We start from the raw sequence: 20625 nt of genomic DNA, 5'->3' as shown, positions 1-20625 counted from the left end.
CATGCACAAAGCGAGGTTCTTCCAGAAAAGGTTTGTCAAGATCGGTGAGGAAGAACTTGACTGGCCTGCGCAGAGCCCTGACCTCAACCTCATCGAACACCTTTGGAATGTATTGGAATGTATTCCAAAGGTCCCTGCAACAATATTCAAACATCTAGTGGAAAGCCCTCCCAGAAGAGTGGAGGCTGTAATAGCAGGAAAGGGGGGTACAACTACATATTAATGCCTATGATTTTGGAATAAGATGTTCGACGAGCAGGTGTCCACATACTTTTGGTAATGTAATGTACAGTATGTCAAATAAAAATGAAAACATGTGGTTGCTATTTGCTATGGACCTTTATATAGATAAACAATATGTGCAATAACTAACTATATCTTGACACAACAGGCTGCAGTGCCCCGCACACCAATGGCCACTACGTTACAACAATCCTCATAATTAAACTCCTTTGCATAACAGACTCATTCAAAATCATCATTATTGGCTTGTTATAGACTATTCTCTCTGCTACCGCAAGGCAAGAGGTACTGATGCACCAAATCTGGAACCAACAGGACCCTGAACAGCTTCTACCCCCAAGGCAATAGTTAGTTAAATACTTAACCATATAGCTACCCGGATGATCTGCATTGACCCTTTACAAGGACTTTTATGGACTCATTACGTATTCTGCTGCTACTGTTTACTATCTGTCTCATTATTCCTAGTTACATATCTACCTCAACTACCTCATACCCCTGTACATCCACTCAGTACTGTAACACCTTGTATATAGCCAAGTTATTCCCTCGTACCCCTGTACATCCACTCATTACTGTAACACCTTGTATATAGCCAAGTTATTCCCTCGTACCCCTGTACATCCACTCAGTACTGTAACACCTTGTATATAGCCAAGTTATTACCTCGTACCTCTGTACATCCACTCAGTACTGTAACACCTTGTATATAGCCAAGTTATTCCCTCGTACCCCTGTACATCCACTCATTACTGTAACACCTTGTATATAACCAAGTTATTCCCTCGTACCCCTGTACATCCACTCATTACTGTAACACCTTGTATATAGCCAAGTTATTCCCTCGTACCCCTGTACATCCACTCAGTACTGTAACACCTTGTATATAGCCAAGTTATTACCTCGTACCCCTGTACATCCACTCAGTACTGTAACACCTTGTATATAGCCAAGTTATTCCCTCGTACCCCTGTACATCCACTCAGTACTGTAACACCTTGTATATAGCCAAGTTATTCCCTCGTACCCCTGTACATCCACTCAGTACTGTAACACCTTGTATATAGCCAAGTTATCGCTAGTCATTGTGTATCTATTATTATTAAGTGTTTAAGTTTTCTATTATTTCTCAATTTTCTTTCTTGTTGGGAAGGGCCCATAAGTCAGCATTTCATTGTTAGTCCACACCTGTTATTTACAAAGCACGTGATAACCTCAAAAGACCCAACTTGCTGTTAGTGCAGGGTTAATTGCATCGGTGGATAGACAGGAAGCTGCAAAATTCTCTTGACTTCAGCAAATACCTGGAGGAGACAGGATACGATTAATTAAGCTTTTTAGAGGAAAATAATTATTTTCAATTAACAACACCACAATCACACAACACTGTAAATAGAAAGAATGAGAGGAGTGTTTCACTTGTCAGCCACACATGTTCGGACAGCTGGGGTGGCCTGCTGAGTTGCCCCAGCAGCTCATAGTGAAGTGGTGATCCACATGTGGTCATAGGAAGACAGTGCAACAGATATGTGACACTGTCTGTGTGACTGTGAACAGCCTGGGAACATATTACTCTGCATGTAATATACAGTATTACATTTTGACTATATACAGTATATAGTGTGTGTGTGTTTGTGTGTGTTGTGTGTGTACATGACCTTACTGACCTCCTCCACACACTGCGAGAGGCATCCACGGTGTATACTTTCCTCTGTTGTTCATTCAGCTCTATGACGGGCCGTGTTGACTGTATGTCTGGACCCTTCAGCGCAGACCAGGAACATACATGAGACACACATCCTGGCATATCCATAAGACAAGACATCTCAGTACCACAAGAATAAATGCCTGGGGGCTTGTTGTAGGTGAGGCCCTACTGCTTCTCTAGACACCCTCTGTTGTCGTCTTAGCGTCCACTGCTCTTCCCTCAATCCAGACACCTGTCAAAACACAGCTGCACACACACACACACACACACACACACACACACACACACACACACACACACACACACACACACACACACACACACACACACACACACACACACACACACACACACACACACACACACACACACACACACACACACACACACACACACACAGGCAACCCTGCTGACTTTACCATTCACAATACCACATACACAATAGAGACTGAGTCAGATCATTTCTTCATATGGACTGCTGCATTTAGATGAAACGTATCAGAGATCACACAGCTCTTTCCCTGCTATTCCAGGAGATGTAGTTAGTTGCCTCCCGCCTGATTGCTGTAGTCAAAGAAGAGGACGAATTGGACATCAGCCTTCCCCTCCATGACACAGGTCCAGCCCTGGAAGTGATCTTGGTTACGCAGAAAGCCATCAATTAGGAAGCGGAACTTTGACTGGTCCAGCTGCATCGTTTCCTCCATCGCCTGGGAGAAGGATGGGGGCAGGGGAGTTGGGAGGGTACAAACTGGATCTGATTACTGTATGTAGGTGTCACTCAATTCCTTCTAAAATAATGCCTCGTCCAGCCTTTCTACTTATCCCAGGAGCAAATTTGAAAAAGGAAAAAACAATAAGGCAGGGTTTACTCAATTAACTGCAAACAAGAGGATGAGGTACCTTCCTCAGTAAGTTGATTGTGATCTCCACAGGAACAATCTTGCCATCCTTGATGTAGCTTCCGATCAGCTGTCCATATTCAATGCCTCCTGACCCCTCTCGGCCCGCAAGAGGTTGCCTGCAGACAGGTGAGTGCAGCCATAAGCCTGGAATACTTGAACAAGGGAAGACCTAAGAAAAGAAGGAAAATACACAAGTGAAAGAAATGAATTGTTTCATATAGTTTTATCTAAAAAGGATACCTTTTTAAATGTTTTACAATTGTTTAATGAAATTCAAAGAGGAGGATGGACCTTCCATTCCTCCTCTGTGGAGCCTCCACTGCTTAAAATATAAAATATCTCCATCCTGACCGAAATTTCAAATGTTCACATGCCTCCAAATTTTGGCACGATGGGTTCCTTTCCCTGCGCCAGGTCCTCCAAGTACAGACACAACTTGTGGATTCATCATGATCACAGTCAGTGGTGGAAACTACATAAGTAAAAATACTTTGAAGTACTTCTTAAGTCATTTTTTTTAGTATTTGTACTTTACTTTACTATTTATATTTTTGACTACTTTTACTTTTACTTCACTACATTCCTAAAGAAAATAATGTACTTTTTAGTTCATAAATTTTCCCTGACACCCAAATGTACTGGTTACATATTGCTTAGCAGGACAGGAAAATGTTCCAATTCATGCACTTATCAAGATAACACGTGGTCATCCCTACTGCCTCTGATTTGGCAGACTCACTAAACACAAATGCATCGTTTGTAAATCAAATTAAATTAAATCAAATGTTATTAGTCACATGCGCAGAATACAGTGAAATGCAAGACACTAACCAACAGTGCAGTTAAAAAAATGATGGATAAGAATAAGAGATAAAAGTAACAAATAATTAAAGAGCAGCAGTAAAAAATAACAATATATACAGGGGGGTGCCGGTACAGAGTCAATGTGTGGGGCACCGGTTATATGAGGTAGTATGTACATGTATGTAGAGTTAATTAAAGTGACTGCATAGATGACAACAGAGAGTGGCAGTGGTGTGGAGAGGGGGGCGGGGGTGCAAATAGTATGGGTGGCCATTTGACTAGATGTTCAGGAGTCTAATGACTTGGGTTGGAAGCTGTTTAGAAGCCTCGTGGACCTAGACTTGGTGCTCCGGTACCGCTTGCCGTGTGGTAGCAGAGAGAACAGTCTATGACTAGGGTGGCTGGAGTCTTTGACAATTTTTAGGGTGTTCCTCTGACACCGCTGGGTATAGAGGTCCTGGGTGGCAGGAAGCTTGGACACAGTGATGTACTGGGCCGTTCGCACTACTCTCTGTAAGTGCCTTGTGGTCGGAGGCCGAGCAGTTGCCATACCAGGCAGTGACGCAGCCAGTCAGGATGCTCTCGATGGTGCAGCTGTAGAACCTTTTGAGGATCTGAGGACCCATGCCAAATCTTTTCAGTCTGCTGAGGCGGAATAGATTTTGTCGTGCTTGCTTCACGACTGTCATGGTGTGCTTGGACCATGTTAGTTTGTAGGTGATGTGGACACCAAGGAACTTGAAGCTCTCAACCTGCTCCACTACAGCCCCATATTTTTCCTGTAGTCCACAATAATCTCCTTTGTCTTGATCACATTGAGGGAGAGTTTGTTGTCCTGGCACCACATAGCCTGGTCTCTGACCTCTTCCCTATAGGCTGTCTCGTTGTTATCGGTGATCAGGCCTACCACTGTTGTGTCATCGGCAAATGTAATGATGGTGTTGGAGTCGTGCCCGGCCATGCAGTCATGAGTGAACAGGGAGTAAAGGAGGGGGCTGAGCACACACCCCTGAGGGGCCCCTGTGTTGAGGATCAGCGTGGCGGATGTGTTGTTACCTACCCTTACCACCTGGGGGCGGCTATCAGGAACTCTAGGTCCAAAAGGCTTCTTAACAGCTACTACCACCAAGCCATAAGACTCCTGAACATCTAATCAAATGGCTATTTGATTGCCCCACCTTTTTACCCTGATGCTACTCTCTGTTTATTATCTATGGATAGACACTCTCTACCTACATGTATATATTACCTCAATTACCTTGACTAACCGGTGCCCCCGCACATTGACTCTATACCGGTACCCCCTATATATAGCCTCGCTACTGTTATTTTACTGCTGCTCTTTAATTAAATGTTATTTTTATTTCTATTTTTTAGTTAAGACTTATTTTTCTTAAAACTGTATTGTTGAGGGCCTCATGGGTGGTGCAGTGGTCTAAGACACTGCATCGCAGTGCTAGCTGTGCCACCAGAGATTATGGGTTTGCGACCGGGAGGCCCATGGGGCGGTGCACAATTGGCCCAGCGTCGTCTGGGTTAGGGAGGGTTTAGCCGGCAGGGATATCCTTGTCTCATCGTGCACTAGTGACTCCTGTGGTGGGCCGGGTGCAGTGTACGCTGACCAGGTCACCAGGTGTACGGTGTTTCCTCCAACACATTGATGCAGCTGGCTTCTGGGTTGGATGTGCATTGTGTCAAGAAGCAGTGCGTCTTGGTTGGGTTGTGTTTCGGGGGACACATGGCTCTTGACCTTCGCCTCTCCCGAGTCTGTACGGGAGAGGCAGCGATGAGACAAGACTGTAACTACTACCAGTCTGTACGGGAGAGGCAGCGATGAGACAAGACTGTAACTACTACCAGTCTGTACGGGAGAGGCAGCGATGAGACAAGACTGTAACTACTACCAGTCTGTACGGGAGAGGCAGCGATGAGACAAGACTGTAACTACTACCAGTCTGTACGGGAGAGGCAGCGCTGAGACAAGACTGTAACTACTACCAGTCTGTACGGGAGAGGCAGCGCTGAGACAAGACTGTAACTACTACCAGTCTGTACGGGAGAGGCAGCGATGAGACAAGACTGTAACTACTACCAGTCTGTACGGGAGAGGCAGCGATGAGACAAGACTGTAACTACTACCAGTCTGTACGGGAGAGGCAGCGATGAGACAAGACTGTAACTACTACCAGTCTGTACGGGAGAGGCAGCGATGAGACAAGACTGTAACTACTACCAGTCTGTACGGGAGAGGCAGCGATGAGACAAGACTGTAACTACTACCAGTCTGTACGGGAGAGGCAGCGATGAGACAAGACTGTAACTACTACCAGTCTGTACGGGAGAGGCAGCGATGAGACAAGACTGTAACTACTACCAGTCTGTACGGGAGAGGCAGCGATGAAACAAGACTGTAACTACTACCAGTCTGTACGGGAGAGGCAGCGATGAGACAAGACTGTAACTACTACCAGTCTGTACGGGAGAGGCAGCGATGAGACAAGACTGTAACTACTACCAGTCTGTACGGGAGAGGCAGCGATGAGACAAGACTGTAACTACTACCAGTCTGTACGGGAGAGGCAGCGATGAGACAAGACTGTAACTACTACCAGTCTGTACGGGAGAGGCAGCGATGAAACAAGACTGTAACTACTACCAGTCTGTACGGGAGAGGCAGCGATGAGACAAGACTGTAACTACTACCAGTCTGTACGGGAGAGGCAGCGATGAGACAAGACTGTAACTACTACCAGTCTGTACGGGAGAGGCAGCGATGAGACAAGACTGTAACTACTACCAGTCTGTACGGGAGAGGCAGCGATGAGACAAGACTGTAACTACTACCAGTCTGTACGGGAGAGGCAGCGATGAGACAAGACTGTAACTACTACCAGTCTGTACGGGAGAGGCAGCGATGAGACAAGACTGTAACTACTACCAGTCTGTACGGGAGAGGCAGCGATGAGACAAGACTGTAACTACTACCAGTCTGTACGGGAGAGGCAGCGATGAGACAAGACTGTAACTACTACCAGTCTGTACGGGAGATGCAGCGATGAGACAAGACTGTAACTACTACCAATTGGGGAGAAAAAAGGGAGTATAAAAATGTAAATAATTAAAAACTGCATTGTTGATTTAGGCATATTTTAGCAATTACATTTACTTTTGATAGGTATATTTAGAACCAAATACTTTTTTACTTTTACTCAAGTAGTATTTTTCTGGGTGATTTTCACTTTTACTTGAGTAACTTATTAAGGTAACTATACTTTTACTCAAGTATGATAACTGGGTACTTTTTCCACCACTGATAACAGTCAAATTATTTTATAAAAGTACTTGAAGGCAGGAGTCATCTTTTACCAACTATATGCTGATGTAACAGTACAGCTTCCATCCCTCTCCTCGCCCCAACCTGGGCTCGAACGAGGGACCCTCTGCACACATCAACCACAGTCACTCACGAAGCATCGTTACCCATCGCTCCACAAAATCTGCGGCCCTTGCAGAGCAAGGGGAACCACTACCTCAAGGTCTCAAAGCGAGTGACGACACCGATTGAAACGCTATTAGCGCGCACCACCACTAACTAGCCAGCCATTTCACATCGGTTACACTGAACACACTGCTTGCGTCGCGTGCGCAAGCATTGCAAAATCAATATACATGTACATGTTATTCAATCATTGCACCCACACTGCTCGTGCACGTCAACGAGCGTCTGTGTAGCCAGGGGCTAAAATACAACTTTTTATTTTATATTTATCCGTTATTTTACCAGGTAAGTTGACTGAGAACACATTCTCATTTGCAGCAACGACCTGGGGAATAGTTACAGGGGAGAGGAGGGGGATTAATGAGCCAATTGTAAACTGGGGATTATTAGGTGACCATTATGGTTTGAGGGCCAGATTGGGAATTTAGCCAGGACACCAGGGTTAACACCCCTACTCTTACGATAAGTGCCATGGGATCTTTAATGACCTCAGAGAGTCAGGACACCCGTTTTAACGTCCCATCCGAAAGACGGCACCCTACACAGGGCAGTGTCCCCAATCACTGCCTTGGGGCATTGGGATATTTTTTTTTTAGACCAGAGGAAAGAGTGCCTCCTACTGGCCCTCTAACACCACTTCCAGCAGCATCTGGTCTCCCATCCAGGAACTGACCAGGACCAACCCTGCTTAGCTTCAGAAGCAAGCCAGCAGTGGTATGCAGGGTGGTATGCTTGGTTCTATTTGTGATGGTTGACACACTGCAAGTCCCACCTCTCTCATTTCCTCATTTTTTAGGAGCATACACCCACGTGGGTGACTGAAAGATGAACTGAGGTCCACTCTCCAGTCCAGTTGGTGGTGGTAATGCACCTTGAAGTTGGTTGCCAACCGCCATATAAAGTCCAGATAAGAAGAAGAAGCCTGAAGGAGGAGAGATGACTAGAAACAAACTCAGTTTACTCTATTATCTGTGGATTCATTGTCGGAGTAGAGGACCTTGTGCATTTCAGGGAAAATACCAAACCAATGTCAGCGTGTTGGCAAAGGGATCACTGTAGGATGACATTAAAGTCCCAGCGTGCCAATAATGGGGGGTGCTTTGTTATTCTACATCAGATTCCCTGGCAGGGCCAATCCCATAAACTGTAAGGCCATGTCAAATGTCGCTACAAGTGTAGAACCTCCCATTTTCGTAGTTAACTGAAATTGGGCATCCTTGTCTGCTCAGAATGCCACGCCTACCTTTATTCATGTAAAGAACTCGACTGTGGTTCATCATCATGTCAAACAAAGATTAGTAAGTGCTATTTATTTTTTAAGAATATCAAGCTCTCCTGCAAAAATCGATTTAAATTTGCCCTAAAATGATATGATATAATCATACAATTATAGCCTAATCTTATTGATCGCGCTGACTTCAAATAATGGCTATTAGAGTAGCATAATTGGTGTGGAGTATGTCGCTCATAAAAAATGAAACCATCAATTGGCCAGGTATACGCTATAGCCATTCAAGCTATGGAGGAAATGTACAGACTGTTACTGCCAAATAATGGACCCCGGCACTACCACGCGCTCAGTATACCTCTGCTTTTCATTGGTTCCCTCATCATCATCAGCACCAGGGAAGCTGAACAGCGCCAGAGGACGCATAGCTTTCGGAGAAAAAAGGAGACAAGACAGAATCCCTAATGAATCCTTAATGTGTCTGACTTCATCAAGCCATGCGGCGACAATTCGATACATTGATTGTCTGATTGGATAGAACTGTGGTAGGCTATATAATTTCTCTTTTCTTAAACAATTGTTTTTCACCTGCTGATTTATCGAGGCGAGAAGCTGTTGTTCAGCCAATTCTGCAGCGAGGAAGCAAGCGTTCAATGAAAAATGCGGGAATTCTCCGCTTTGGCCTTGTTTTTATCCATCGTTTTACTGTCATAGTGAGGAATGCCGGGTGGTGTAGATTGTCAATGTCATCGCTCCGATCAAGTGCACCTTGTGAGCCGCCAGCGCCGCATCAACAAGCATCACGACCACCACCCGACGGGGACATCGACACGACGCCTCTGAGTCCGCCGCTCTCCTCCGGCTTGTGACATGACAGCCCGGGGAAGAAAGAAGAGGATCAAGCGGCACAGACCTGCAAGCGGACGTGTGGATTTGAATACAAAGGCCGCGGGTAACAATCATTTTGAGGGGCTGGAGCCCACGGAAGCCCGGACTGCAAGAGAGGGCAGTGCCACACAGACACCGACAGGCTACACCTGCGATACGAGACATAGAGAGGATCCCATATCACCAACTGCTGTTATTTCATCTGTTCCCCTATTCCAAGATCAGGCCACCTATCTGTTTTGTCTTTGTGCGTAAATGTGGATGGAACTGATTGCGTTTTTGGATAAAATGCATTGACTAATGTGCCATTTTAACTATAGCGTCTGGATTCAATGGGACGTGACAGAGATTGATGACACATTTATCCCAAGTCCACAGTGTTATCATCCCGTCAAGTCCCCCTGACTAGAACCCTAACCTCATCATGGGCTGCATACAGAGCATCACCTGTAAGTCGCGCATCAAACGTGAAAACATAGTGGTCTACGACGTTTCCGCCACTATCGACCACTGCCCAACAATCATTGAGGAGAACTCGCCTATAGTGTTGCGCTACAAGACGCCCTATTTCAAGGCCTCTGCACGGATAGTGATGCCCCCTATTCCCCGTAATGAGACTTGGGTGGTGGGTTGGATCCAGGCATGCACCCAGATGGAATTCTACAACACCTACAACGACATCGGCATGTAAGTTGAGTTCTCCTCCTGTTTTGAATTCCCCCATCAGGAGGCTAGCTGCTGACTGTCCTCTGTCACAGGGGACTGATGCTCCACCCTTCCCCTGATGATATGTCCTAAACTGTCACCTCTTTGGTGCATTCGGCAGGTGCCAAAGCAAAGGAACAGACATTAGTCATTGTTCCAGTGTGTGTGTGTGTGTGTGTGTGTGTGTGTGTGTGTGTGTGTGTGTGTGTGTGTGTGTGTGTGTGTGTGTGTGTGTGAGAGAGAGAGATCTTAAATGCCATAAATCTCTAAATCGGTTTTGTGAGGCATCAAAAATGACGTGAATGCAATGCAACAGTTGATGTATGGCTGTGTGGGTACATGTGTTGCAGAGCATTTGTGCACACAGCAGGGTAACTATGCTGTCACCATCTTTCATTCAAACGCCCACCAATTGATTCTGTTCCTGTGATTTCAGCATCAAAATAGAAACAACTGAGGAGCTAAACAACTGCTTCTAGACACATTGTGTTCACCGAAACAATGGAGGGAGAGATAGATGCACTGACACTCCCACGCTCCCTCCTCTACCGGAGACACAATCACACACACACACACACACACACACACACACACACACACACACACACACACACACACACACACACACACACACACACACACACACACACACACACACACACACACACACACACACTCACACACCCACTGACGAGCAACACATACCTCCGCCTCCAGCACTGCCTGGGGGTATTTTTCACTGGAGGAGGCATATGTGAGGGGATGTTTAACCCTGGCTGGAGGTGGGGTGTCTGGGGGTGCAGAAAAACACAGCGTACAGACAGATGGAGTTATTCTGAGGGGGAGACAGTGGCATCAGGTCACACCAGCTGACACTCCCTCATTGGCCAACAAACAAATGAGATATGAATCTACTACTGACGCACTGAACACATACAGTATGGAGCCCTGAGGTAGAATAGAGATGGACATGCTGATTCCATTTATCACACATACAGTATGGAGCCCTGAGGTAGAATAGAGATGGACATGCTGATTCCATTTATCACACATACAGTATGGAGCCCTGAGGTAGAATAGAGATGGACATGCTGATTCCATTTATCACACATACAGTATGGAGCCCTGAGGTAGAATAGAGATGGACATGCTGATTCCATTTATCACACATACAGTATGGAGCCCTGAGGTAGAATAGAGATGGACATGCTGATTCCATTTATCACACATACAGTATGAAGCCCTGAGGTAGAATAGAGATGGACATGCTGATTCCATTTATCACACATACAGTATGGAGCCCTGAGGTAGAATAGAGATGGACATGCTGATTCCATTTATCACACATACAGTATGGAGCCCTGAGGTAGAATAGAGATGGACATGCTGATTCCATTTATCACACATACAGTATGTATTTGTTTGTCTTCCTCTGTTCTCTTCGAGAATGTCTAATTCCCAAATGTGTTTGTGTGAGACACCTAAAGCCTTTTGAAACTTCTCGTGACCCTACAGTGTTACAAGCCACAATACAATGTCAATCAGGGACCAACTAAGAACATGCTCCAACCCACCATCTGTTAAACTGTAATCTGATCCTTTGTCCTCCTGCAGGTCTAGCTGGGAGCTACCAGAGCTGTGTGAGGGTCTTGTGAGGGCCATCAGTGACTCAGATGGGGTGAGCTACCCCTGGTACGGCAACACCACCGAGACGGTCACCCTGACGGGGCCCACCTCCAAGCCCTCTCGCTTTACCGTCAGCATGAACGATAACTTCTACCCCAGTGTGACCTGGGCAGTGCCCATCAGCGACAGCAACCTTCCCCTGCTCACCCGCATCAAGAGGGACCAGAGCTTCACCACATGGCTGGTGGCCCTCAACACGGCCACGCGGGAGAAGATCCTGCTGCAGACGGTCAAGTGGCGGATGAGGGTGGACATCTTGGTGGACCCCTCCATGCCCCTGGGCTCCAGAGCCACCCTGATGGGCCGGACGCACCAGGACCAGCCCCGCGTCCTAACCCGCATGGAGCCTATCCCCCCCAACGCCCTGGGGAGGCCCAACGCCAATGACGCCCAGGTGCTGATGTGGAGGCCCAGGAAGGGCCCGCCTCTGGTGGTCATCCCTCCTAAGTAGAGAAGGAAGGAGAGAGGGAGGGGAGGTGGAACTATGGGACCGGACATCCAGCCATGATGAGATCAATATGGACAGCTGCCTTAAATCTCCACCACTGCCTTTGAGTAGAGCGGGAGAAGACCATTGCCTGGATCAGGTTTAAATACAGGACAGACCCACAGACGGACCCCTGCCTTAATAAAGTAATTTGGCCTGGAGAAGTAAGGACGACTTGTGGGTGTGCCAGGCCCAGCAGGCTTCAGAGTAGGCTACACTCCAGGGGAGCAGCCTGTAACCTATCGCACACCATACTGCCTCACCGAGATGACAGAGCAGCCATCTTTAATCACAGATTGCTCTGGGTCTATGACAGTGATGTAGAGGGCTGTATCTCAAATGGAGCCCCATTACTCTTTGGCTCTGGTTAAAGGTAATGCAGTATGTGGAGAATGCGTTGCCATGTGAGACTAGCCCAAGGTGTGAGAGGCACAAGAGTACATGTATGTGGCTTTATGGGTATAATACAGGTGGTATTGAGGTGTATAATGTATTTTATATGTAAGAACAAAGATTGTGGTACATTTAAAGTCAGCCTTCATGCTCAGTACAGTTACAGAAAGGGATGGATGTGTTACTGGGAGAGGGGAAAGACAGGGTCTCTAAAGCAATCTACAGCAGCCCCAATGAGAACAGCAGTGTAGGCCAGGCCAGGTAGTAGATGAGTTTCATTACAAACGCTATATATTCATTTTCAGAAATGTTGGTAAATGAGCTTTTATTGTTTAAAGAAATATTGAAAGAGATGTGTTTTTTCACTATCTAATCATGGCGTGTTCAATGACAGACATGCATTTGTTTAAATCTATCACTTGATGGTTTCATTTCAGAGACAAATTATATTTTTGTTGTGCAAAATGCTATATATCCACCTCACTCTCTGAGAAATAAGTAGTTATGCTAGGTTTTATAGAATGAAATGTAACAAATAGCTACATTTTTAATAAAGAAATGTACAAATGATACATATGTGATATCTTTATATATTTTATTTTACAAAAATAATTCAACATAGTAATATGAGATCTATATGTAAAACATTTACATTTGACATTTTAGTAATTTAGTAGATGCTCTTATCCAGAGCTACTTACAGTAAGTGCATTCATCTTAACATCTTAAGATAGCTAGGTGAGACAACCACATTTCACAGTCAAATATACAGGATAGAAACATTCCATTCGAGCTAAACAATGGATATATAGCGTTTTCCCCCAAAAAAACATTTCATACATATCTCAAATCTATGAATAAAAAATATGAGAAAAGTTATATTTTATACACACATGAAGGTGATTAATCATTTCTGGTGGAAAAATACAAATGTAAAAAATTGGTGGATAATAGCATTTTGGAAATCAATTTTTCAGATGCAGAAAGGAGACTGAGTGGGCCAGGCCAGGTAGTAGATGAAGAGCAGACTGAGTGGGCCAGGCCAGGTAGTAGATGAAGAGCAGACTGAGTGGGCCAGGCCAGGTAGTAGATGAAGAGCAGACTGAGTGGGCCAGGCCAGGTAGTAGATGAAGAGCAGACTGAGTGGGCCAGGCCAGGTAGTAGATGAAGAGCAGACTGAGTGGGCCAGGCCAGGTAGTAGATGAAGAGCAGACTGAGTGGGCCAGGCCAGGTAGTAGATGAAGAGCAGACTGAGTGGGCCAGGCCAGGTAGTAGGTGAAGAGCAGACTGAGTGGGCCAGGCCAGGTAGTAGATGAAGAGCAGACTGAGTGGGCCAGGCCAGGTAGTAGATGAAGAGCAGACTGAGTGGGCCAGGCCAGGTAGTAGATGAAGAGCAGACTGAGTGGGCCAGGCCAGGTAGTAGATGAAGAGCAGACTGAGTGGGCCAGGCCAGGTAGTAGGTGAAGAGCAGACTGAGTGGGCCAGGTAGTAGATGAAGAGCAGACTGAGTGGGCCAGGCCAGGTAGTAGGTGAAGAGCAGACTGAGTGGGCCAGGCCAGGTAGTAGATGAAGAGCAGACTGAGTGGGCCAGGCCAGGTAGTAGGTGAAGAGCAGACTGAGTGGGCCAGGCCAGGTAGTAGATGAAGAGCAGACTGAGTGGGCCAGGCCAGGTAGTAGGTGAAGAGCAGACTGAGTGGGCCAGGCCAGGTAGTAGGTGAAGAGCAGACTGAGTGGGCCAGGCCAGGTAGTAGATGAAGAGCAGACTGAGTGGGCCAGGCCAGGTAGTAGGTGAAGAGCAGACTGAGTGGGCCAGGCCAGGTAGTAGATGAAGAGCAGACTGAGTGGGCCAGGCCAGGTAGTAGATGAAGAGGAGACTGAGAATGTAATGGGCGTGTTCCTCTGCCCAGGTTTTGCTGACGCATGCCAGAGCTTACAACATGTGAATATTTTAAGTTTCAGCTAACCACAGCATTATGGTTGCGTTCCCCTGTTCAGATGTTGCATGCATCAACCAATGGTTGCATGCCACATCATCAACTGTGTCATCGACTGACAGATTGCCATAACATACAGTATATGGTTAGCTGATACGTAAAATACCTATCTAAACGTAAGTTCTGGCAGGCGTCAGCAACGCCAGGGCAGAGGGACGCTCCCTACGTTATAGCAATCTTGTCAGTCGATGACACAGTTAATGACGTGGCACGCAACCATTGGTTGATGCATGCAACGTCTGAACAGGGGAATGCAAACAATATGAACTCCTCATGCTGCTCATTACTGAGGTGCAAACCATACTAGCCTTTACACTGACACACACATCCCCTCTGTGACTAAACACACATGCAGACACACACATCCCCTCTGTGACTAAACACACATGCAGACACACACTTATGCACACATCCCCTCTGTGACTACACCCAAGTCATTATCATAAGAGGGACGAGTGGGATGTTACAAACCATTTGTTTAGATTGGAGGTCATATCACATACCGTATATGGTGGCCACTGTATGGTGACAAACGTCCATTGAGAGCCAGTCACTCACAGTAACAGATGTGCCTGAGAACAGAATGACTCGGACTGGAGGATGTAATGGGACAACATGGGGTGGTACTTTACAGGGTTTCAGAATGGATGGGTGGGAGCTTTTGCATGCAAGCAGTGTTTTTAATTCAATAAAATGATTCAAGTAAAATGTGTCTTTTTTATCGAACCTATTTAAATCCCTCTGCAAACGTAATCATTTCCCCCCTCAGTTGCACATTGACAGTTCATGGGTGTATGTGTTACAGGGGGTCTCATGCACAATACGCACTCAATCAGAAAATGTATTAGTGGCAAAAACAATAGGGAGTGCATCCATTTGACTTTGTGTGTTCATATCATGGCTCAGAGCACTTGTAAAACTTCTACAAGGGAGCATTATATGACGCACAATGTTACGACAACAGAGTCGTGAAATAGAATGATACACTCGTCTTTGACGTAGGAAACATTTCCTTTATGGACTTTGTGTTCCTAATGATTGGTAAATACAGTAATAAAGTCAACCTTCCCCTCTTCCCCAAATAACACACACATCACATTACACCAATGCGTGGAAAAGTACAGAGGTCTACAGCAGTGAAGCAGTAACATAGTTCATCAGTATGTCTGTGGAGTCCAACACATCCGGACTATTGTCACAAGTCATGAGTGAACATTATGGCCTTCAGGGAAATGCACAAGTCAGAAAACTTCCCTGCCTGTGTCTTTGTTTTATCCATCATCTTCATTATTAAGATGACAATAATATAAAGACAGGGGACCCTACCCAACCAGTTTTGACCCAGTGCAATAACCTGCCTGGCAGGTGTGTCCAGTACACTGCTGAGCTTGGTCATGACTCATGGGTCTATTTCTCTGTGGTGGCAACTTCCTGATCACACTTTTTAGTCGAGGAACTTATTGGGCTGCGTTTACACAGGCATCGTACCGGCGTTTACATATAGCCGCGTTTTCACAGGCAGCCCAAATCTGATATTTTTTTCACTAATTGGTCTTTTGACCAATCAGATCAGCTCTGAAAAAGATCTGATGTGATTGGTCAAAAGACCAATTAGTGGAACAAATATCAGAATTGGGCTGCCTGTGAAAACACAGCCACAGTGTCTGAGGCCCATGTCAACAATGCCTCTAGGCTAGTGTCCTTCGCTCCTCTTTTCTCTCTTCTGCTCCACTGTTTTCTTCTCCTCTTCTTTTCTCTTCCCTGACATCCCCTTCGGTCCTCGGTGATGTCCTCTAGGCACGGCTGGGGTTGGGGGATGGCTTATCCTCGTAGCCATACAGGAAGGTGGCCACGATGACCAGTACTGCACCAAGGAAGAACACACTGGAGAGGACACAAATAAATAAAAAACACAGCATTACACGTGTCAGAGCCAAGGGACATTAAAATAGGAAATTGAAATAACCTGGCTAGAATGTATGTACCTTGTGGGTTCAAAGTCCTCAAGCCAGAAGTAGGATATGAGTGTTGACAGGATGATGGAGAGTGACGTGGCAAAGCCCTTCAGGATGTTGTCTGCATACTTGATGACAGCTGCTATAACCAGCCCTCCTAGTGCCTAGAGAAACACACACCAGACATGGACTGGATGAGCAGAGTGGGGTAGTTTGGGCAAAACGGACACTATAATACTGCTAGGCTTATACATTTGGAATCAGATCAAGCAATATTCCCTTAGTAAAGAGGCATGGCAATATTCATTCTGCAATATTAACAGAACAAGCTTTTTCACTTAAAACAGAATACTATTTGACCGGAGTCTGGTTCAGTGGGTAACACTCTCGCCTCTGAAACCATATACTTATAAAAAACTGAACATTATTTCTCCTCATTGGTAGCTTGCGAATTAGTATTGCATTTGGCTAAATTTGACCTAAAGCTGATAGGTGAAGTGAAAAGACAATAGTGAGATGTACCTGCAGAGCCACCACTGTCCAGGTGATTGTGTTGTATCCCTTGAACATCCCAGATTCTCGGACTCTCTCCCCATCGTATGCAAACATCCCCATCAGACCAAACACCAGGCCAAAAATTCCTACAGCCAGACACACAGGTCAGATGATATGGCAGTTTGAACTGATGTAGGATTGATAGGAAAGCAGATTTAGCATAACCCTGCCCGCATTAATAAAAAAAACAATAACCTGTGGTGCTTGACTGGAAATCAAAGACAAATCATGTCTACATGCATAGACATGAATACATTCATGCCAAAAACACTACACTCATCCATTCCTTATGAGGATGAATCAAGTCTCTTCTCTGTACATACACTTGATACAGGAAACTAGCACAAGTTCACACCAGGAAATGAATCACAGGAGAATTAACACACGCTTCACACGTTCAGAGGTAAAAATAAACTCAGCAGGAAGACTCATTTGGCAGAAAAGGAGCTGAGAGACAAACAGGGTTTCTGTGCAGTGAAAAGGAAAAAAAACACTGTAAAACCTCCTTTCAAGGACCCGGTAGAGATACTGGAGCTCTGTCATAAACAACATACCTTTAAAAATAATGGGGTAATTCTGGGATGAAAAATGCCCTTATAGCAAGAAAACCCTACTATAGTATAAACCTTTCATGCTGACCCAGTTGGATGTTGCGGACCCAGACGCTCTGTTTGGTCTCTTTGAGGATCTTCTCAAAATAAACCCCAGCGAAGCCACTGGAGCAGCAGGCCACCAGCACCGCCACCATACCCACAAACTGGGACCCTTCAGACATCTGCTCCTTCTCAGGGGCCCCGAGGGATTCAGAGGGCCACTAGACATCGGACACACAAAAACACACACACTTGCACTAAAACAATTTAGTCACTGAAGTGTGTTAATGCAGGTTTAAAAAAAGTGGATTGTAAAGGAGTTAGAGTAGAGTTTACCTGCACAAGTGCCACCCCAGCCATGAGGATGAGCAGGGAGAGCCACTGGTACACACCCAGCCTCCGGCCCAGCATGGACACTGAGAACAGGGCTGTGGTGAGGATCTTCAGCTGGTACGTCACCTGGTGGAGAGACAAGGGGAAAGCAGGGGACACCATTTAGAGACCATAAAAAGTACACTACCCCAGACACAAGTAGACATCCCACACAGAAACATATGCGTGTGTCCACACAATTACAAAACAGACACACACACACTCAGTGGAGGCTGCTGAGGGGAGAATGGCTCATAATAATGGCTGGAATGGAGCAAATGGAATGGCATCAAACACATGGAAACCATTTCACTCATTCCGCTCCAGTCATTACTATGAGCCTGTCCTCCCAAATTAAAGTTGCCACCAACCTCCTGTGCACACACTCCATAACAGGTTGTCTTACCTGGTAGGTGGCAGCGTCCAGGTTGGACAGAGCCACATAGAGCAGGTTGTTTTGTAGGGTGTAGATCCCAGAAGGAATGGCCAGCTTCAGGGTCTCTTTCGGCTTGTGAGTGATCTCTTGCCTCAGAATACTGTTCAGAGCCCGAACATTGTAGCCTGAGAAACAGAGCCAGGCAGAAGAGTGAGAGAAGAAAGCATTTCATTGGACAGTGTATGCCATGTGTATCATGTACATATATGACTAATACAACTTGAAACTTGAGAGGGAGACAAATGGAGGGTCAGCTTCCCTAAATGTATACTTGCACATGAATATTTTTAAACAGTTGTATTTTCTTTGAGGACTCTCACTGTGCTCCTTGAATATGAGCAGCACACAGGTGATGATCTTCATGAGCTCAGCCACCACCACAGCAGAGGAGGCCAGGTAGCGGGGGCCATCCCCCTGTAGTGTGCGGGAGTAGCGCATGGTCAGCACCAGGAAGGTGGTCTGGAACACCAGCACCCACAGAGACAGGTACTTCAGCCTGGACGACACCATGTTGAGGACAGCAGGGTCACTCTGGTCTGCAGGGAGAGGAGATAATATTTAGGCACTGCAAGGTGAGGGGGCAGTCTTGAAACATTCAAAGGAAGGACCAATGGGCCAAATGGCTGCAACTCTTGCTCCTGGTCGGGCACTGGAGACAAGCTTCAGTGGTGTGAAGAACAATTAGCTTACACTGACACTGTGGCCAGACAAACATGCTGGCATCCTACTGGCTCAAAAACAGCAACACAATGCTCTATTTGTCCGCAAGACCAGGGGCACCAGCAGATACCATATATGACAGTTTCCTAGTTCATCAAAGATAAACAGACTTTTAATTGTAGTGTGGTAAGGTCCGTTTGGACATTTCCATGATTGTAGAATCCCCTTTTCAATGATTTTACAGACAAAAGTCAGGCTACATGCATAATGACAGAAAGTCAACAATGACTAAATTAATAATTCAACTTTTGTTTATTCCGTTTAATTACAGTCAAAACAAGTGGCACCTTCCTATAAAGTTGACTAGCTAGTTTGTACAGGCGTCTTCTCACGTTCATCACCAGCGCCACTGACTCATCATTCTCACCCAGTTTAATAATGCAAGGATTGCAGACCTACCTGGTGGCACCGGAAGCAGCTAGCTAGGTTATACAAAAGTTTAACTTGAGCCGTAATTCTTGAAGTGTGGGTTGTAGTGCAAGCTATCTAACGTTAGCTGCCCGGAGTAGCTAATTAACTCAGAGGTCTGTTAGCCACACATTTCAAGCAGAGTTTCTAAACCATATTGTACTGTCTTAGTTCAAGTCCTCTCGTCCATTGACACAGGCTGGCTCACCAACAACGGTATTCTACCATTGCCCCTTCATACCGACGTAATTGTCCATAATACCATAATTGTTGTCTGTGTTATTACGGTAACTATTCTAAAGGTGCAAAGACATAGCTAGCTAAATCAAAAACATTTCGTATAATTTTACTGAGGTGTGTTCGAATACTCATACTAATCGTACTATTTGTGACGTGAGTATATCGTATGCTTATTGGTCATAATATGGATATAGTTAGTATGCCAAAAGTTCCCGGATGTGTACTAAATTCGCCAAAATACGAAGTATACAAGCAGTGGACACCATGTCCTCATCATGTCTTCTCTACTTTTGGTGGCCTTAACTTCATGTTTTGCAATTATAATATTGACAAAATTCCAGTGAAACTTTCTGCTTTTCATCGGCAGGTTTTCTTGTCATGGTCCTTAATTTATAAACACAATATTTCTCCACACAGATATTATATGGAATAATCGGGATATATTGTATAAAAATACTTATTTGTTTTTAGAATATTGGTTCCGAAATAATATCCTATTGGTGAGCCAACTGGTAATTGCAGAGGGTATTTTACTCAGTTATAAGGAATTCTTATCACTTTACAAGGTCCCTGTAACACCTAAAGATTTTGCAATTGTTTTAGATGCTATTCCCTCAGGTGTTGCTCTGTTATTCAGGAACGTGTCAAGACCTGACCCTCCGAGCCTACCTTTTATTGACCCTGTTGACTCATCAGTAGGAAAGATTTGTTTCTCCTTTGGTCCATTCAACAACAGAGTGGTACGAACCTTGTTTCAGCAGGATGTTGTATCTATACCTTATGTCATGCCTTATTGGAATGGATTT

At 45.4% G+C, this 20625-nt stretch overlaps 2 protein-coding genes and 1 pseudogene across 2 annotated transcripts; 1 reads left to right on the top strand and 2 right to left on the bottom strand.

The window, feature by feature from the left end:
* Nucleotides 1–1489: 1489 nt before the first annotated feature.
* LOC115145032 (UMP-CMP kinase-like) lies at nucleotides 1490–3313 on the bottom strand (annotated as a pseudogene).
* A 5466-nt stretch (nucleotides 3314–8779) lies between these two features.
* LOC115145462 (protein FAM78B) lies at nucleotides 8780–13118 on the top strand. Its single transcript, XM_029686994.2, has 2 exons — nucleotides 8780–9962; nucleotides 11595–13118. The coding sequence occupies exons 1-2, from the start codon at nucleotides 9700–9702 to the stop codon at nucleotides 12115–12117; spliced, it is 786 nt and encodes a 261-aa protein (XP_029542854.1). The 5' UTR covers nucleotides 8780–9699; the 3' UTR covers nucleotides 12118–13118.
* Nucleotides 13119–14566: 1448 nt separating this feature from the next.
* On the bottom strand, nucleotides 14567–20051 carry LOC115144948 (UDP-N-acetylglucosamine transporter-like). The gene is made up of 8 exons (XM_029686105.2): nucleotides 19571–20051; nucleotides 18772–18987; nucleotides 18422–18576; nucleotides 17980–18102; nucleotides 17690–17864; nucleotides 17018–17136; nucleotides 16526–16659; nucleotides 14567–16424 (listed from the first exon to the last, which is right to left on the bottom strand). Exons 2-8 carry the CDS (start codon nucleotides 18959–18961, stop codon nucleotides 16334–16336), a joined length of 987 nt encoding a protein of 328 aa, XP_029541965.1. The 5' UTR covers nucleotides 18962–18987; nucleotides 19571–20051; the 3' UTR covers nucleotides 14567–16333.
* Between the last annotated feature and the right edge of the window lie 574 nt (nucleotides 20052–20625).

This window comes from Oncorhynchus nerka, linkage group LG17 (genome assembly GCF_034236695.1).
Source record: "Oncorhynchus nerka isolate Pitt River linkage group LG17, Oner_Uvic_2.0, whole genome shotgun sequence".
Taxonomy (NCBI): domain Eukaryota; kingdom Metazoa; phylum Chordata; class Actinopteri; order Salmoniformes; family Salmonidae; genus Oncorhynchus; species Oncorhynchus nerka.
The sequence above is the reverse complement of the archived record's forward strand: the minus strand, read 5'-3'. Positions and strand labels throughout refer to the sequence as shown.